At 47.4% G+C, this 19,940-nt stretch overlaps 1 protein-coding gene across 1 annotated transcript; it reads left to right on the top strand.

The window, feature by feature from the left end:
• Nucleotides 1-9,421: 9,421 nt before the first annotated feature.
• On the top strand, nucleotides 9,422-19,881 carry PHLDA2 (pleckstrin homology like domain family A member 2). The gene is made up of 2 exons (XM_078863625.1): nucleotides 9,422-10,591; nucleotides 19,135-19,881. Exon 1 carries the CDS (start codon nucleotides 10,003-10,005, stop codon nucleotides 10,531-10,533), a length of 531 nt encoding a protein of 176 aa, XP_078719751.1. The 5' UTR covers nucleotides 9,422-10,002; the 3' UTR covers nucleotides 10,534-10,591; nucleotides 19,135-19,881.
• The last annotated feature ends 59 nt before the right edge of the window (nucleotides 19,882-19,940 follow it).

The raw sequence follows: 19,940 nt of genomic DNA, 5'->3' as shown, positions 1-19,940 counted from the left end.
AACCTTTCGTACCTTTTTATAAACGGTTTAACGTCATAATTCATTTTGCCCGTTGAAAGTGACGGGAGTGGCGTTAGCTGAAATTGAAGCGAATGGTAATTTTGTTATTACTGGCCATTCATTTTTTTCATCATCATGATAGCTGATATTAGAATGACGTCAAGTGGTTTCACACGGCCCCATTATCACTGCCTTGTAACCATGATGTATCGTTTGTGAAACCTAAAAACAGCTATTGCAGGATATTCTGCAAGTTAATGGGCAATTAAGAGAGGCCTGTGTAGTGTAGCAGCATTACCCTATTCACTCGTGCTATTATAAAGGCTATGCGATTGGAATGACGATTGATGGGTAATTGTCCGTGCAGCTTTGGTTTAATTACATAATCACGATTTGTTCTCATCTCTAGCCATTTGTTCCTTAATCTTCAATACCGAATGGCAGTCGAGGCACGTAACTGATTTACATTCTTTCATTTTAATGTACAACGAAATCCCCCGTCTTAGACCATATCACCCGGAATGGGCCCACGATCTCATCAGATCTCGGATGCCAGGCAAAGTTGATCCTGCATTGTCTTTGAATGGCTGAAAACCATGCAGGCAGTTTGCTGTGGGTGCATTTTATCACCAAAGGGCAGTGTAGTTAAGCTTACAATTGTGCTATGAGCCCCACCATCAACCCCCACCGCCCAGCGTGGTGGAGTATGATCAAATCCCCGTGACACACTGCATGGGGAGAACTCGTGCAGTCATGGATCCACTCAAGCAAGGGGTCTTCAACAGCCGCAATTCATGCGAGTACGAGACGGTCCTTAACGTCACGAAGCCCTTAAAGGGCCACATGCTGCTGTGGAGTGGCAGGTTGCTGACGCCTGCCCATGGTAAACTGGGCTTCCATGGTAATCTCGGATTCCCATAATATACTGGACCTCCCATAGTCAGGGGTTTGTAGTCTTTAAAGAGCAGCAGATTGCCGACCCCTGCATTAAAGGGATCGTACAACATCCCTTGCCGGAGGTGCCGTCTCTATCTGAAACCACAGAAGGCATCAACAATCATGTAATTTTCCCTTGTGAGGTGAGTACAATTCTAAAGTACTCTAGCCCCAACCCGTGTGGTTCAGTGTCCTGGCTAAGCCAGCTCGAACATGAGTAATAAATCGGCAATATACCTCCACAAAGTCCCCGTGTATCACGCTGCACAGAACCTATATCACAATAGAAGTTTACCCCCCCCCCCCCAATAACGATTTCCAAATAAATAATGGACATCGTGCAATTTCCGTGGGCTGTCAAATAATGACAGCCGGTGTTCATTTATTTATCAATGTTTAGAGGAACAGAGGTGAAAGTGTCGAGCAAAAGCCGTGCGCGTGCGTTCAGACATCAAAATAGGCACACCGCACCAGTGTGCACACACACACATTACAGAAGACACACAATCGCACGCCCGTACAGTGTGGGGGGGGGGGAATCCATCTGCAAGGTTATGTCGAGTACAAAGAGAAGATTCTTCTATGCGCATACAGGCAAATGTGGGGCAAGTGCTGTTAGCGAGCATCTGTTAATGCCGGCACGGCGTACGATACATCGCCATCATCGGACCACCAGAATGCAAGAATCCACCTTAGCACCTGCACACAAGCTGGTTTCGTCGGTCCGTAACAGAATGATGTGTTGTACCTGCGAATGTACACATGTCTTATCTAACCACAATACTGTAGATTACAGGAGGCCCATTGAATGAGACGGAAACCGCAAAGTCACTAGCAGGGGGTTGGTGCGTATGAATGGGTTTTTTTTATATACAGCTTCAAAGTTTAACAACGGTTGAGAAAAGGAAACGGAGTGATGTTTACTCGACACAACTAAGCAAACCCTTTAGACGCCATCGGACTGATTGCAGGGCTTGTCTGGGGGAGCTGCGGGCGAGGTGTTGCGCAGGAAACAGAGCGAATGTGAGCAGATTCGTGCGATATATTTCTCCGCGCAGAGAAATGTCCTCTACTCCATCAGCCGATTTGTGTTCCAGACCAATACGAGGCAGCATTGGCATGAGTAAGCAACAGCACCTGGGGCACGTTTTGCCATTGCGGGTCGCGTCAACAAGCAGCATTCATTTGACAAGCGTGACTTGCTAACAAGCCTGACTGCCGATCAGACCCAGAAGGTTAAAACTGGTAGCTGAGTTTGCTTACTTAGGTGCAGCTTGATAATATTGTTCTGTAAAGTCGATACATACGCTGATGGAGTTATAATATTGTATTTACGCGTAGGCTATGCAATTCTGCTTATATTTTATTTTACCCATAAAGCTCCACAGCGATGCATAATGAGTTTGTGAAGGAAACGAGTAAGAAATGTGTGTGTCTCTTGCACACACACACACTTTTTGCACCCATGCACGCACACGTCTTTATACGGCCAAGCGTGATGGCTCTAACGGCAGTGACAAAGCAGCACCAGCCGTGTGCCAATTTCCGATGCCTATCGCGTCACTGTGGCAGCAACGGCGATCAATGCACACAATCTGACCGGGGTTCTACTCGCGATAGCTTTGCAATCACCCGCTCGCTGCTGCTTTAAGTGTCGCTAGGACGTGCTCTATCTCGGTGGTTGGGCTTCGGCGGAGGAAATTAAAGTTTGGCCATTCAAGTTTTAAGATATCTCTCTGCACGAGTTCGCGTGCACGGTTCCGCGAAATAAAACCACGGGAATTCAACGTCATACGTACGTGCGAGCGAACTAATTATATGATCCCATCGCCAATGGAGTGCCCCTCACTCACCCCTCACCCCCCGCCTTCACAAACCAGGGCCCGGTTTCATGGGAGGATAATTTGACATTTGTCTAGGGTCCAAAACTCCAGAGGAGTCCAGGAAAAAAAAAACATTTTAATGTGAACCATATACACAATTATATATTTTTATTCAGACAGCACATTAGTCACCGACATGCACCGAGCGTATATGTTAGAGCACCATTCCATAGCCCAGAACCCGGGGGACACTAAACTCTCTTAAATACTGTAAGAGGAGGTGAGCATTGGCAGGTATTTAAATCCTTTATATTAAGTTCGCTTGCTTGCTTGCTTACGACCGTGCAAATCTTTCGGTCGTTTTTTAACCCACTTCCCGTGATCCAATCGAGCTGACATTTTTCACACAGATTCGTTGTGCGGGACAATTAATTTTCGTGAAATTTTTTTTCCAAAATTTTACACTGTTTAGGGGAAAATAAATAAATATTTAATTACCAATTGCTTAATGCTGGCAGACAATCATCTGACCCATAGGTGGCAGCCATCTCAAGCCAGATGACGAGAGGACTCTAGCCACCACGCATATAAAGGATTTAGAGTGAAAAACTTTGTTTTTACGGGTTAATTTTTTTTTCTGCTCAGGTGTCCAAAGGACAAAGGTGGCGATACATCCGGCCGAGTCACCAAGTCGCACTGACCAACATGTATATGTGTATGTTGAACTTCTTTTGCACCGCACGTAGGCCAACCGTGCGAATAGGAGGTGCCGGGAAGGACAACAAACTAAACACACACAAAAACAACCCGCACGGGGCATGTATGTGGAGGCCTTCGTGGAGCAGTGAATTGACAATAGGGGGCTATACAGTACTTAAACATGGCTTACATTTTCACTTAATGTTTTCCGAGTCGCTGTGAGACTTCGGTAGGCATGTGACTAGTAGCCCCATCTACAACGAGAGGTATACTGGATGTGGTATGAATTCGTTTCCTTTCGAGTCCCTCACCGCCCCAGTCCCGGCTGAAATGAACCCCCTGTTCGTACACGTTACGATAACTCAGTCCGATCGTGATGTTGCAGTGTCGTGTGTCTATCAAACTGTTTCATTGATTAATATTCAAGGATTAACCTGCTCTACTGTGGCACGAATAGGGAACGCAGAGCTCACGAATGTTGACTCGTGCCATGCTTGCTGTGTGTGCGCGCGCGCGCGCGCGTGTGTGTGAGAGCACACAGCACATGCGACGGGCACTTTTGTCACGACGCTCTCGTTGCCAAAGTAAGGCGACGAGGATGCCCATCCCTTGACTACAGAAACAAGCGACCGCTCACTTTGGTTTCTATTTTTGAACGTGGCCAATTCCCCCGTTTGCCAGAGCCAGATTTAATCCGGTGGAGGTTGCCACTCGGCTTCGACGCCTATTTGCAGAGCATGGCTGAGAATGGTTTACACACGTTGTTACCCACTGGGTTATACATTACCCAGGTACAGCCACCCACACCCGGGTCTAAAGACAAACATCCCTTCAATCGCCTTTAACATACCTATAAAGCCTTGAATAGCACAGGAGGGGTTTGAGTGGCCAACACCACGCCCCGTTGCCTTTCTGTCCCAGTGCTGATGTTTACACACTGTACCAGGAACTCATTTAAGGCTGAACCAACCTAGCGGAGGTCCGGGACCGTTTCATATATATATCGCCCGCTGTTACAGTATTGGTCGTGAGCGGAATATTGATTCTGGACGCACGCTTCGTAGTGCAGTGCGCTAACCACGACACTAACCGCTCACCACCCAGGGTACGATGTATCTTACACATCAGCCCCGCACACAGTTTACACAAAATAAAGAGCACAACGTTGAAGAAAAAAATTATAGACTTTACCCTTTCCGGCAAGAATACAGGTGTTCAGATCTTCAAACGCCCATTAGGCAAAAAAGGTCCCAGCACTGATCAAAGCCTGCACGGTGCGCGATGGGGGTGGTGTGGACACAACGCTTGGCCCCATGTGTCTCCTTGGTGCTAATGTTTACATATCTGCCCAGGAACTCATTTAAGGCTGAGTCGACCTAAGGATGGCCGAGGACTCGTTCATATATATATAACTCATCGCCGATGTTAGCTGTGGCCACGAGTCGAACCCAGGTCACCGGATTTGTAGTGCATTTGCGCTAACCACTCACACCGATCCTCATTACATGCAGGTTTATCCACACAGCCACTCACACTCGGGCAGGGCCTATTTTAAGGAAAGGTTAACACTGACCATCGAGCTCTGTCATGTATTCACGTAAGTATATGGCATAGTGTTACAGGATACAGAGCAACAGCTACAACAGTTACCGAGTTGGATACATAGCTGCTATGGTTACCATTTTTTTACTGACCATTTGTCGATTGAATCCTGAGCAAAGTCAGCTTCATACTGACCATTTTTGGTTGTCACTAACAAGTTAACAATGACGTACAAAGACTAACATCCCCGGTGTAGCCTTTAACAGGTTAGACTTGGGGATAAGTGCTGTTAGCTAAGCAACGTTCCGGCCTTAATAGGTGCTCGCAAACACACAGGGTACATCTGCACACACCCACACACAAAGCTCACATCCGCATGAGACCCACTGCACATTCAGGTGTGTACTGCACGTGCACAAAACATGGTCAACGTCACAACCGTTCATTCACTCTTCATTCATTCCGCTTCTGCCAATCCTTTATTTAACCAGGTGAGAACCCACGTGACGTCGTCCTTCGAAAGAATGGGCAATCCATCGTGTGTGCCACTGGTGTTACGCAGTGTTGTCTACATCACCAAGTGTTTAAATGGAACGCAATTTATGTTATTTTGTCAACAACAATAATGTCAATTATTATTTTAATAGTGGCAGTTTAACCAGCAAAGCCAACGTTTGAGTCCCGGGGCTATTTAAACGCGGTCCTAAATGAGGATGCTTGGCGACATTTGAGTGCCCGGAACAAACAAAAAAACCCTCACCACATACATGAGGGGTAGGACTCAAAGCCCCGCACGGATAGAGTCAAGAATTCATTGTTGTATTTCCATCTGCTAACTCCCTCGCAGCTCATCCCGAGAACAGCTTGGTCTACCCGGGCAGTCTTCCATAACACAAAGAGCGTTTTGTGCGTGACAAGTGACTACACAGATCTATATTGCAAATTGATTTGTTTTTTTACAAACTACACTATACAGTACATTTATATTAGTCATCGTGTACAGAGAACATGATACATTAATAATCGCCCCGGGTATCGATGACACGTTGAAACCGATTACTATATATGTGATACTTTGCAATGGACACGTGGGCAATCGTTATAGCCATCTGTCATCGGCACCCATCATCATTAACATTAGCATCATTGCATCATAATGATCAGCAGCAGTCGTAGCAATTTACTACTATAATGAGCCAAGCATGTCTGTGTGTCCCGCGCGTGACGTCACTCCACGTCGAGCAGCCCCCCTCAATAATCATGAACAGCTGACGTCCTCCAAATGGACCCCCCCCCTCTATTAATCATAATTAGCGGGTGACGTCACTCCACATGGGGGGGCGAGGCGCCTCCTCTCCCTTCCTCGGCGTCAACTCACAACCCTCACTACAAAGGAAGAACCCTCACGTCACGCGATCTCCGTCACGCTGTTGAGACATCGAAGTAAAAAGGACGTCATGATGAACAAGGGATTATAACCTTAAAATGAAATAAGTATTTGTCACCGCGCCCTTACAAATTGCACACGAATTGATGCAATGAATATCACGTCGCGTTCTGCTTTTCGCTTGCAGTTTCAGATTTACTGCAATACACCCGTCCTTGGACGGGCAAAAGGCTAGTACTATATATAAACGGCCCTACTACCAAATATAATGATCATTATTAAATCATCACCAATGCGTCATCATTGGCACAAATGTATCATTTCCAGCATCATTAGCAGCAATCAAATTGCGTCTTGTGGGTAATTCACACGTAATCATCATCATGAATTCATCATAAATGCATAATCATTCTCAACACTGAATCATCATTATCACCAACAGCATTAGCAGGAAATATAACTTTCTCGCGGTCATTTACGCATCATCAACAATGCATCACCATCATGAGTGTGTGGTCAGACATCATTCATGCATCAACTATCGTCATCATCGTCACCACGACGTTATTCATGCATCATCGGACACCATTATAATCATCAGCAAGCGCAATGGCAATGTGTCCCGGTAATTTACAAATGATTAACACATGATCCTCAATTAAAATGAATCATGATCTATATTTTCTTCAATTATCAATAATCATCATCATCATCATACTCAAACATTACCATTAATGACTTATAAATATCGTCATTATCTTCATTTGTTGTCATCACTAACGAATCGTCAGTACAGTAATGACAGTGATTTATATCAAGCGGCAATTCACAAATTATTATCAACACACCATCATCACCTTCAATTCGTAAATGATAAATCATCACCATGATTAACACAACAGCAGCATCATCAGCAGCAATGGCAATAATTCGAATCTGTAAACACATGACAACGAAAACATTTACAGATTTGAATTATCGTGTCCTTCAGGCAAGTGCTAATGGGTCCCCATCGTGTTAAGGTAACAAGCCATCTCCATATAAGGGGCTCTCCCACAGGCATATGGCAGCAGCGAACATTTTAATATAATAATCATAAACAGCTCGGTTTTCGATAGCACAATTTGCACAAGGCCTCAGAGGGCTTCACATAGAGTGTGAGTTATGGAGAAAGCCTGTTGTGAAGACAGGCGAGTTTGAAGACGAGAATTTTAAAACATTGTAACAGACTCGGGACTCAGAATAAAGGTTTTTGGGTTAGATCGCGTAAGTATAAATGTGTCGTAACCATCCACCACCCGACACAGCCAATTACTAAGGGATATGTCAGTAAACGAAACGCCAATTAGTGACTACTTCAGTACTCAAATTGTAAATCTTGTGGATTTACTCTCCAACACACCGGTGGGCTGAATTAGTAACGAATTGGCACGTTCTGTTTACGTGACAAACCTCGCTAATTGGCTGTGTCGGGTGGTGGAGAGTTACGACACGTTTACACTTACGCGATCGAACCCAAAAACCTTGATTATGAATAATATCGGTCCCGAAAGCCCGCTACGAGTTAGACACCGCAGACTCCCGCAATGGACCGAAGAGGAAGAAAATTCCACACTCGTGGAGCCTGGCTGCCGATCAGGCCCTGTCTCCCATAGAAAAGTCACAACGTCTGGTCTTCTTGGTTCTTTCGGTAAAGTCACATAGAAGGGAAATAATAAAATAATAAAAATAAAACATAATAAAATACAATTCTCACGAAGTTTCGGCCACAACGCAAGCAGCCGTCCTCAGGTGAAGAACAGGGCTGTCGGAAAGACAGCGTCATTCAGACGCTGTCTTTCCGACAGCCCTGTTCTTCTTGCTTGTGTTGTGGCCGAAACGTCGTGAGAATTGTATTTTATAATGTTTTATTTTTATTATTTTATTATTTCCCTTCTACGTGACTTTATCGAAAGAACCAAGAAGATGAATCCCTGCATGCAGTCACGAAAGATTTAAATGGGAACGTCTGGTCTTTACAATAACAAGTGGACTGCAGTGAATCGGCGAGTCCTAATTATGACGAGGCGAGTACACACGAAGTTGTGTCTTTGCTTCACTGCCGCCTGTTGGTTTGGCCACATTTTCTCAACAGCTCTTGTTGATTTGGTGGTACTAATGGGTTATGGGAGTGTTCACATTCCCAAATTATTGAGGCTATTCCACGCTCTTGGTTTGATTTTAATACTACTGCGCTTATTTCACCAAATCGGAAACTGTCGTATGCATATACAAATATCCCCCCTTTAAACAAAATATACTTATGGGGCAAGTGTAGTTAGCGAGCACCTATGAAGGCGGCACGGCACGGCACGCGAAGGGTTGGGCGGCCAGCACCACGCCCGGCCGCCTTTGTCTCCCTAGTGGCGATGTTTACGCACCGCACCAGTTACAGTCCTCATTTGAGGCTGAGTAGACCTAGAAGCGGTTCAGATAATCGTCAGTGCTGTGGGTGACCGTGATAGGGGTTATCGCTATCAGGCACGACGCCGTTGCCACTCACACACACACACGTTGTTTTTAAGCCGGAGAATCTGGATAAGTCTCTTTGTGGGAGATCATCCCCGATAACGAGATTTCAACGCGGATGCTTGATCTTGCTGCTGCACAATTATTATTTGTGTACAGCTTGCAGGTGCTGCTGCTTCTTGCTCCTGCTGCTGCTGCTGCAGTTGCTGCTACTGCTGCACACTTATTCTTTGTGTAGTGCAGCTGCAGCAGCAGAAGCAGCAGCAGCAGTAGCTGCTGCTTTTCGCGATGGCACCTTTGCTGGGATTGTGTCGCCGGAGGAAATTCTCCCATCGGAAGCGTGCGGGGGCGCGCTCGCGCCGGCTCGGGGTGGAGGGGGTGGGGGCCGTGTGGGTGAAGCGGGGTTGGGCGACGTGTGACGTCAGCACTTTGCGGCGGGGCTGGGGTGAGGGTGGGGGTGTTGTGGGGGGCTGGGGGGTGAGGGTGTGGGGGGTGAGGGTGGGGGTGTGGGGGGTCCTCGTATAAAGAGGAGCGCTTCCTCGCCACGCACAGCGCCACTGACAGCCAACGCCGGGCGTCAGCAGCAGCTGTGTGTGTGTCTGTGTGGGCCCAGCGCTTGCCTGCCCCTTCCCCGTACAACACCCACTGAACAACGCGTATCATCCACATTGTCGTTATGCATTAACGTTGCTCGCCAAGCGGATATTTCACGGCATCTGCTTGCCCTAGACTGGGGCTTGTGTGTGTGTGTGGTTTTTGTTGTTATTTTAAATTCAACGACCGAACCTCGGGACTGTCAATACCGCTATATTTCATTTTTTGGGGGGGGGGGTTAAAGTAATTATTTTCACCGCTGCTTTCGGAATCGTTCTCAACAGCGGCCAGCAGCGAAGAGACCGTGAAGAAAACGCCACCAAACACAGCAGCCCAGGCACTAGCAGACGGTGTCAACTGGAGGACGTCATCCCGTCGCTCTCGAGCTCAGCAGGGAGCCCTCTGGACACACCGAGGCCCCCAAGACAGATCCTCTAGACAGTGCGAGAGGTGGAAGAGGGCCGGGTTGGGGGTGGTGGGGGAACGAGTTTGTGTGGGACACCGGGGAGGAGGATGCGAAACACAGCACCCATGGACCCACGGCAGGTGATCAAGGAGGGCGAGCTGGAAAAGCGCAGCGACAACTTCTTGCAGCTGTGGAAGAAGAAGCTTTGTGTCCTCACCCCGGAGGGTCTCAGCATCTCTGACGCCGAGGAGGGCTTCATGAGACCCCGACGTAGCGGCGGTGGTGCCGGTGGTGGTGGTGGTGGTACAGCTGGCGCCGGTGGAGCAGTCGCGGGTGGTGGTGCTGGTGGTGTTAGTGGTGGTGGGAGCAGCAGTGGCTCGGCCAAGGAGCTGCCCTTCGCCAGCATCAAGACGCTGGACTGTGTGGAACGCAAGGGCAAGTACGTGTACTTCACCATCGTGACGGCCGAGAACAAGGAGATCGATTTCCGCTGCCTGGACGAGACGGGGTGGAACGCGCAGATCACGTTGGCGCTGGTGCAGTTCAAGAACCAGCAGGCGGTGCGGGAGGCCAGGGCTCGGCAGCAGCAGCAGCAACAGCAGCAGCAGCAACATCTGCCACAGTCCGTGCGCAATTGACAACCCCGCCCGCGTTTATAAAGTGGCCACTTGGAGCCCCTGCGAACGAGTCCCAGAGGTAAGAAGGTTCGGATGTTGCTGCTACTACTTTGTCCAAAGCCACTGCTGCATGAAGGCGAACCATCCCGGTGCCGTGTCGGTTCTTGGAGGTTTTGTTTGATCGGAACTCGCCACGCTGGTCCGGGGAGGGTCGGTGAGGTGGGTGAAGGGGAGAGAGGTTGGAGAGAGACCAGGACCTGTTCACGTATCACTCGCCGCTGATGTTCACCGACACACGAACCCTGGTTGCTACGTTTAATAGCGCGGCGCGCTTATCCATTGCGCCACTTAATCCCTCCATAACAATAATTGTTAGAATCTTAATAATGCATTTTGCCCACGAATGCCTCACTGGGTCTCAACACTTTAGTTTGTTAATGAGGGCCTCTTGAATGTTGGAGGTGGGGGCGTGGGGGGGTGTTTGGCCAATGTCATCAATCTGCGTGTTTGGCACGTGGAAGGAAACTGCAGCTCCCCGCGGAGAAAACCCACCACGCACATGTGCGGGTGACGTTCAAAAACTCCGTGGAGGTGGATTCAAGAATGCACTAACGGACTGCCATCCCAAATGACCCATCGCCAGGTATATGCGTGGTCGACCGTAGCGTCGCCCTTCACGGGAGGGGGGGGGTCAATAGTTCAGTGTGATGGGAGGCGTCCGAGAGTGTGCGCGTCTTGAAGAGGTGGAGCGAATTACATCAGTTGACGCGCAGATGTGAGGTCGATTTATTATTGACATCGCAGGATCGAGAGAGGTGACGGCGGCTTGGAGAGGTCTTCATCCAGTAGTGGATTGAACATGGCTGATGGTGGATGATGACATGGTTCGCTGACGATTGATATCGTAAACTTATTTTTTAAGGAACACTAAACTTAAAGAAACTTCAGGCTGGCTCCGTCTTATGGGTTATCTGCCAAGCTCGCGGCTGTCATTTTGTGGAGGCCCAGATGTGACATTGGGTTTTAGTGTTAGGTTACTTGTAATCAAATACTGAACTTGCATTCATGCCAATTGTCAGCTTTCTAGCCCTTGCAGTCAGGGCATCATTATAATTTACATCAGGCACTCATCTACATGCATCGGCTTTGCGTGCTGTAGAATTCATTTAACAAGTCACATGACGGTCTATCTTGTTAGTTATCTTGGAATTGCATTGGGAGACAGACAGAAAGCAAAACAAACACGTGGATTGGATTAGAGAACGTTACCAGATTTAAGACCATTACAACTGTTGAGAAAAGTAAGTGCACTTGCATAGGGCAACGCCGCTTGGAAGGGATGGATGATTTAATTTATTATTTTATCTTTATACGTGACTTTACCGAAATAACCAAAGAGTAATTCCTGCAGTCACGAAAGCTACAAATTAAGAATGGTGACCGATGGTCGAGAATAGTGACGGAGCGGCAGCCAAGAAATGGAACGCGTCCCAGAGGGCATCAATCGAGGAGATGGAGCGATTAAATCAGCTCACGTGTTGGTGCTAGGTGAGCCACAGAACTGCGACAGATGGCAACGACTTGGGAAGGCCTTCATCCAGAATCAGAATCATAATATTTATTTATGCTGGAGGAATTCGATGAGCTATAAAGCTCTTTTTCACAGATGTCCAGTAGAGGCGGGTCAGAACGTTACAACAACAAACGTTACAAAAACACGATAGGAGTGCAAAGTATAGGAGAGGTAAGAAAATCACGCACAAAAATGAAATACACGTAAAACTAAACTATTTTGTTTCACCAGGTAAAATGTGTTTATTTTTCAGAATCGACCTGGCCACAAATGCTAGCTCAACGAAGTGGCTTTTGTGGACATATATTATAGCCAACGGCGAATGAATCATGGCTGATACTTGATTGTAGTTTCAGTTAATTTGTAGTTTCAGGGTTAAGGATGGACAAGTCATGGGCAGTCTGTTTTGTCTGGCCATTGCTCAGCGCTTATATTTAAACATTATCCTAAGGGGCGTGGTGTGTGTGTGTGCAGTGAATAACTTTGGCTTTGGGAGATATCCACAGCTGGCTTTCATCCAGCAGCAGATAAATACTGGCTCTGTGCTGTGAGTGCGCTTAAGCTGTGATACTAGATCATATATGTGCAGGATGAAGCACGGATGAGGGGAAACATGTGTTGGCTGGATCGCATTTTTTCAGTGTTGACAGATTTTACAGGCACAGTATTCTGTTTTTAGTCCACTTTTTCATGAAATCTTAACGCCAACTCAAACCTAGCTGCTGTTTTTGTATGGATCGTTGTTATTATTCTGGTACTGCTCACGGTCCAAACAGCGAGAGAATGAGCAATCCACTGCTGGATGAAGGCCTCGTGGGGGTTGTTTGATAATACTTTCCCACGCTGGTCAGTGCGGGTGAGCAAAAGTGGGGTGGAGATCCAGGATCTATCCACATGCCACTTATGTTAGCCGTGGCCAGGAATCGAACTCGAGTGGCCATGTTCGTAGCGTCGTGCGTTCACCAGCGCACTACCGCTCCACCACAAAGCAATTATGGCAGTGCTGAAATGAACACGTGATTAAACCCCGTGGCATTCGTTTGCAACTCAAACATATGCAGGTCAAGGCGGGGTGCTAAGTGCATACGCACTGGTCCTGCCACTTTGATGAATTTCCATTCCTCCCCGGGTAGAAAAGACCGTCTAAAGCTCTGCCCCCAATTTAAAGAGGCCCTCGCTGAACCGGCGAGTGTAATTCGAAGCCTTCCCGTTCAATGCTCAGCGGCGGCATTGTCCGCCTGTCCCTTTTGTGCTCGCGGTGGCATTCTTTTTGAACGCACCCTTCCCTTCGTGTCCCGCGGCCGATTGTCCTTTTGCCAAGGTCTCACTTCGAAAAGAGGGCACGCACGGTGTCTCAATAGAGGGGGGTTTCACTCACCTGCTCACGAAGTGCATATGGAATTACGCACCCAAAGCTTTTAGGGTTGACGTCTTTTGTTTAACGGTGGCGGGGTGAGGGGGGGACCGAAACAAACGCTTGCTTTTTAAATCCTTTATATTAAGTTCACTTGCTTGCTTGCTTGCACGCTTACGACCGTGCAAATCTTTCGGTCGTTTTTTAACCCACTTCCCGTGATCCAATCGAGCTGACATTTTGCACACAGACTCGTTGTGCGTGACAATTTATTTTCGTGAAAAAAAAGTTTCCTAAATTTTTCACTTTATAGGAAAAAAAATGTTCATATTTAATTTAAAATACCAATGTGATAAAAATGAAACTCTTACTCAAGAAAAACAGAAATGAATAATAAAATAAAACCGATGCCACGCATATGAAGGATTTATAGTGAAAAACTTTGTTTTTACGGGTTAATTCTTTTCCATATAAATCGGCACAAGTGCCAGCCTCGTGCGAACGGAATGAATTCCCACCGACTTCCATCGACCCGCGTGAAGATCTTAGCACCGCGAGGTGGCAGCCGATGAAACAACGGGGTGCCTCTTACGAAAGTGTCCCGAGCAGGGACATGCGGGGTCCTTCTTTTGGGGGGTGGATTGTGGCTTCCGACATGTAAATGCACGCCCAGCCACGGGTACCGCGTCAATTCCTGCTGTGATGTCTTGCCTGTCGTATTACGCACGTGTACACAAGTGTGTCCGTGTCGATGCCTTTCGGGCGTTGACAAACCACAATCGGGTGCACGCACACACACACACCGCACACTCGGGAAACACGAATGTCTGTCTACGTGACGCGTCCAGATACAGTGGCGCGTTTCGTGTGTGAGCTCGTATGAGGTCAGCGCACAGCGGTGCATGATTTAAGACTAAATTATTCATCTAATGCGCCATTAATGCATTGTGCTTAGCGTTATCACAATATCGGTTACAGTACCGGAGTTTATTATTATTTTACAGTTTAATAGCCCCCCCCCCCCCAGTTATAAAACACAAGGTGCAATAATTGTGTGCGATTCAAATGCAGTGCAGCACGGACAATTGTGTACTCTACCTAGTCATAGGAAGGCGATTGTGATTTGGCGGAGGCACACAATATTTTTCCCGTGGAAATGATTCTCCCATCGAACAACACAGTTGAATCACCGCGGTAGGTTCGTGTTGTAAATTATTAATTCCGATCATTCATTATATGCCCTAATGTATTCTTCAGTGTGTGTGTACTGGCAGGACCAGTACGGGGAGCGGTAGTGCAGAGGTTTAGCGCGCTGCGCTGCGAACCTGGTAACCCAAGTTCGATGCCTGCTGACCCAAGTTCGATCCCTGCTGACCCAAGTTCGATTTCTGCTGACCCAAGTTCGATTCCTGCTCACGGTCAACACCAGTGACGATTTTATGAATCGGTGCTGGGCCTCTCCTAGGTCGACTTGGCCACAAATGAGTACCTGGTGCGATGTGTAATGATCGCCACTGGGGAGACAAAGGCGACCGGGCGTGGTGCTGGCCACCCACCTCCCCCGTGTGCCGTGGGGGCCTTCATAGGTGCTCGCTAACAGCACTTGCCCCAACTGTCTGTCAAGGCTATACTGGAGACCTTTGTCATTGTATACGCATACGACAGTTTCCGATCAGGTGAAATAAGCGCGGTACTAAAAAAAAGCTAATAGCTTGGAATAGTCCCAATAATTTTGGAATGTGAGCACTCCCACTACCTATTAGGCCGTAATGAAATAGAACACGTCCCTGCGTCTATACACGGGTCTGCATTTCACTCGGAAGCATGCCTGGTGACGCAAATGCAATTCAATATAATCCCGTAGGTGCATGCCGGTGGGCTTTACATCAGCTCCTCACGAGCCTCTGCCCTCAAGTGTTCACGCTCCGTTTGATTAATGGGCGGTATTGGCTCTCGGCGCTTTTAAAGCATACCCAATTTCCCGCGGGGCAGATTTATTTTCATAATGCCCGAATCTGAGCCCAAGTAATGCGTTCGGCAGAGGCGGACACAATTATCTTCCCCGACGGCGGCAATCAGGATTCTCGTTTGTCACAAAATTGCGTGGTGGTTACAGGACGTATAGCAGCAGTGCGATTCGTGCGTGTTCCCGATTTATTTTTAAACAAATTGCACGTTTAACTGATGGCTTTAGCACGCACGGTCACATTTGCACGTGTGTGTGTGTGTTTTGACTCGTAAGGAAAATGGCACGTTACGATATCGACGGTAAAAATAAAGAGGTAAAGGTTGCAGCCCTGCAATTACCCGCTCATGCCCACTGCTGGTGGAAAGCCCTCTGCGCCCCTCGAGAGGATATTTGGCCTACTTCTTCCACACTGACCAAACATCTTGGAAAAGGTGGGAGTAAACCACATTTCATGCCAGCGTACAGGCCTGCCAATCTACTAACTGGTGTATCCTTTTATACTGTGCGCGGGGAGAGGGGGGGGGAGTTTAAGAAACCTGACACGTTTGAAACCAGTGGCCCTCGGGATCGCAAGTACAACGTCTCATAACCATCACACCACGACAGCATCCATGGTCTAGAAAAATACTACTTATGAACGGATGGAAACTGTGGCAAAGTGTTTGGATTTTGGTAACTTGCAAAATGCATTCTTATTTTTGTTTTATCGGGGCGATGGGTAACCTAAAAATGCCACCCGCCGTGCCACGGAGTCGTTTGTAAGAGGTAGTTAATTGTGCGCTCGCTATGATAACCCGAATCTGATGAATACTTAAATCCAAACTGTAAAATAAGCCGTGCCACACAATGATACACTTCGGATTACTTATTACGAATTCAATCGCGGTGGGTTCACTCCTCGCTTACGACATTGAATCACGTTACTTTTAAATGTGCCGTATTACAAAACCTGTGCAAAGAACATTTTAAAGAAATGACATTTTATAGCACCTTTTAAGGCAAGTTTTTCCCGGGATATTAATAATCCCGTTTATTTGTGTGTGTAAATTGAGTAATAATACAGCACTCAGGGCAATGCATTTATTTACATGCAGTTCTGCCCTCCTCTGGTATCAAACAGTCGGCCAGAGCAGACATTTTTCAGTTTTATTTATTTGGTTTCGCCCTGTGAGCCATTCGGCTCTTGAATCGGGTGCAATCGCAACAACAAAAAAATCGCTAATACCTTCACACTAGCGATGTATTTATACGGCCAATATATATGTTTCCATAACCCACTCATTTCAAGTGGTTATCACATCATCCACTGTTATTGTCCACGTAAATTAATTTGAACCGCTAAAGTGATGGCACCTCTGGGTGGTACCTACAGTTGAAATATCGCGTTCTGGCTTACGGACTAATATTGTAGGATACAGTATTCACCCTTCCCAAGGCACGTCCTGTTTGTTTGTACCTCAGCAGTGCCCACGCCGTTGGCAATACACATTTGTAACTGCGGTAAATTGTGCTCCATGCCACACGCATTGAGCAAATAAAAGTAGCACGCTTTTCATGCGCCTGCGTTAAACTAAAAACTAAACTATATTTTTAATTTCGATTTAAAGCTTTCGTGACTGCAGGGATTCATCTTCTTGGTTCTTTCGGTAAAGTCACGTAGCAGGGAAGTAATAACATAATAAAAATAAAACATAACAAAATATACAGGCATTATTTGGTTATGTTTTATTTATGTTATTTATTTATGTTTTATTTTTATAATTTTATTACTTCCCTTCTACGTGACTTTACCGAAAGAACCAAGAAGATATATTTTTTATTTCACCAGGTATGACCCACTGAGCGATATAGCTATTTTTTGGAAGCGACCTGGTCACAAATGATAGCCAAATGAAATGGCTTATCGTGTGGAAATGTATAGCAGCCAAATACTCTAAACGTACATTGATTCTAAATGTGGTGGGAAAACCTGGAGCACCCGGAAAAAAATCCACGTGACCACGGGGAGAACATGCACACTCCAAATATGCAGGCATCAGGGGTAGGATGGAACCCACGGCCTCCTGTATTCCAGGCGAGGTAGTTAACATCTCACCACCACGGCGCACAATGGATTTGGCTGGATCTGTGGGTGGGATTTTGCGTATTGCTTGAGGTCTTGTAGCTCCCCGTCTTTTGTGAGCCACACAGGCACTCCGGGACACCCAGGAGCACCAGTGAAAGATGCAAAGACAAAGATCTCCCGTATAGCCTTAAAAGACTGTATGGGCAAGTGCTGTTAACGAGCACCTATGAAGGCCGGAACGGTACACGAACGAGGGGGTGGGTGGCCAGAACCACGCCCGACCGCCTTTGTCTCCCCAGTGGCGATGTTTACACACCGCACCAGGTACTCATTTAAGGCTGAGTCGACCTAGGGGAGGCCCAGGACCGGCTCAGATAATCGTCACTGGTGTTAGCCGTGAGCGAGAATCGAACCCGGGTCGCCAGGTTCATAGCGCAGCGCGCTAACCGCTACACTACCGCTCCCCAAAAAGATGCACGCACACACGCACACACTCCAACACCACCACCACGACTTCACACCCACCCACCGCTCGGCCAATAACACACATGCTGCCAGGATATAACATTTGGCTGCCATGGCAACGGAAATGCCATTTGCCAAGTGGTGCTACTGGGCGGGGCTGTGAGAGTGTCAAGATCGGGTGCGTTTAGACATCGCTGCTGTTGTGACCTGCGAAACTGAATTCTTTCAAACACAAAAAATTTACATTTAATGAAAATGCATTGCGTGAAAGCTGTGCAAAAGCTCTTCAAGACTGGCCGATTTTTTGTATTGCTGTTTGTTGCGCTGATTGAGAGCGTTGGTTTAGATTCTGCATTGCTTTTCGGTTTCCTGGCTTCGCGTGTTTGAACGCAAGCAGGGTTTCTCGGAGATGCACAGCAATTGCGTGCGAGAGAGAGAGAGCCATCATTCACGTACACACTTTGCTGAGCCCTGGCAAATTCATCCGGTGCAATGCTCATCGTCGTCTTCGGCCACGATCAGTCCACCCGCTGGATTAGCGGTCTCTCAAAACCGTCGCCATCTCTCGTGACCCTGCGATGTAATCATCCAGAATCAGAAGATTGAACCGGGAGAAATCCGATGAGCCATGAAGCTCTTTTTCACAGATGTCCACCATAGGAGGTGGATGTCCTCTCCTTGGCTGTGAATCTTAACCGTCGGCCATCATCCCTTTCTAGCGCCGTCTCCTGCCGAAGCCAACGACTCGCAATTCCTTAACGGCTTGAACGATGTCTTTAACGTGGTGCAGTGATGTTTCCGACGCAAAAGTGCAGCGTCTATAATACTGGGAAACTGCACACGTTTGACGAGAGCAATAACAGCTGTTCGTGATGCTTAACCCACCGTTAATTCAACAACCCTTTGCGCGTTTGCACTGGGGGAGGAAGTAACCCAGTTTCCATGTGCAAAGACACATCTCAACCCTAAAATTAGCCACAGCCAACGTGGCCGCATTGAAAAACCAAAAAGGCAGATAATTTTACTAATCACAGGGTAGTCATGCTTATCTTCTGACGTTTAATGTTTGCCGGTAATTGGGAAATCTGTGTATGCGAACGTTTGAATTCAGAAGAGCTTTGCACCGCTCTTCATTGTTTAAATTCCCGATACTTTCATATATTTATATCTCTCGTCCACCGCTTTTTCTTTTCCAGGCTGCAAGCAGATTGGAAGCGAGTCACCAGCTTCCACCCTCCACCTCTGCCAAGCACAAAGCAGCGACCGACCCTCCTCCTCCTTTTTGCCAATCTTTCGCAGCCAGCTTTTTTTGTAGATAGCCCGCAGTTCCCGAACAAGTTGCTACGGTACCGTGCCGCGTGCGTGCGTGCGCACGGCGCGACGCACCCTACAACCGCACCTCCTGGCGACGGCGCGAGAGCGGCCACGTGTCAGTCGCGTGTGTCATGTTGCTAATCTGCCTGCCATGCAAATGCCCGGGAGCGGCCGCCCCTCCTCACCCCCAAGTAGTTGGACAGAAACGGCAAATTTTGTTTTGCTTGACGTGGCATGGCGATGGGTTCCCGCGCAGTCGGGGAAGAGATGACGGGACTTTTGGCGATTGGGATCTGCGCGCGAATCTTCATGCCGAGGAGTGTCGTCGTCGTCGTCGGCGTCGTCCGGAGGAGTCGTCGGGGGGGAAGGAAGAAAGAAAAACAGTGTTACCTGCTGTAGTGTATAATTATATTGTACGTTTGTGATTCACCACGTTTTAAGTGGAGATGTGATTCATGCTTCTTCTTCTGTTGTTGTTGTTGTTGATTCTTCTTTCCTGTCCATTAGAACTTGCACCTAGTGAATGGGCAGTGTTGTGTGGATCAAACCGATTGTTGGTTGTTCAGAGCTCTTGTGTCTGCATTGCTCCACTGTTAATATTATTTACATCAATAAAAAATAACATACAATCCCTGTTTTAAGTGTCCAACTTCATCATGGTTTATTAAAGCACTGTGATGTAGCAATT

Source organism: Lampetra fluviatilis, chromosome 16 (assembly GCF_964198595.1).
Source record: "Lampetra fluviatilis chromosome 16, kcLamFluv1.1, whole genome shotgun sequence".
Lineage (NCBI taxonomy): Eukaryota > Metazoa > Chordata > Hyperoartia > Petromyzontiformes > Petromyzontidae > Lampetra > Lampetra fluviatilis.
Note: the sequence above shows the minus strand (reverse complement) of the source record. Positions and strands in the feature narration are given on the sequence as shown.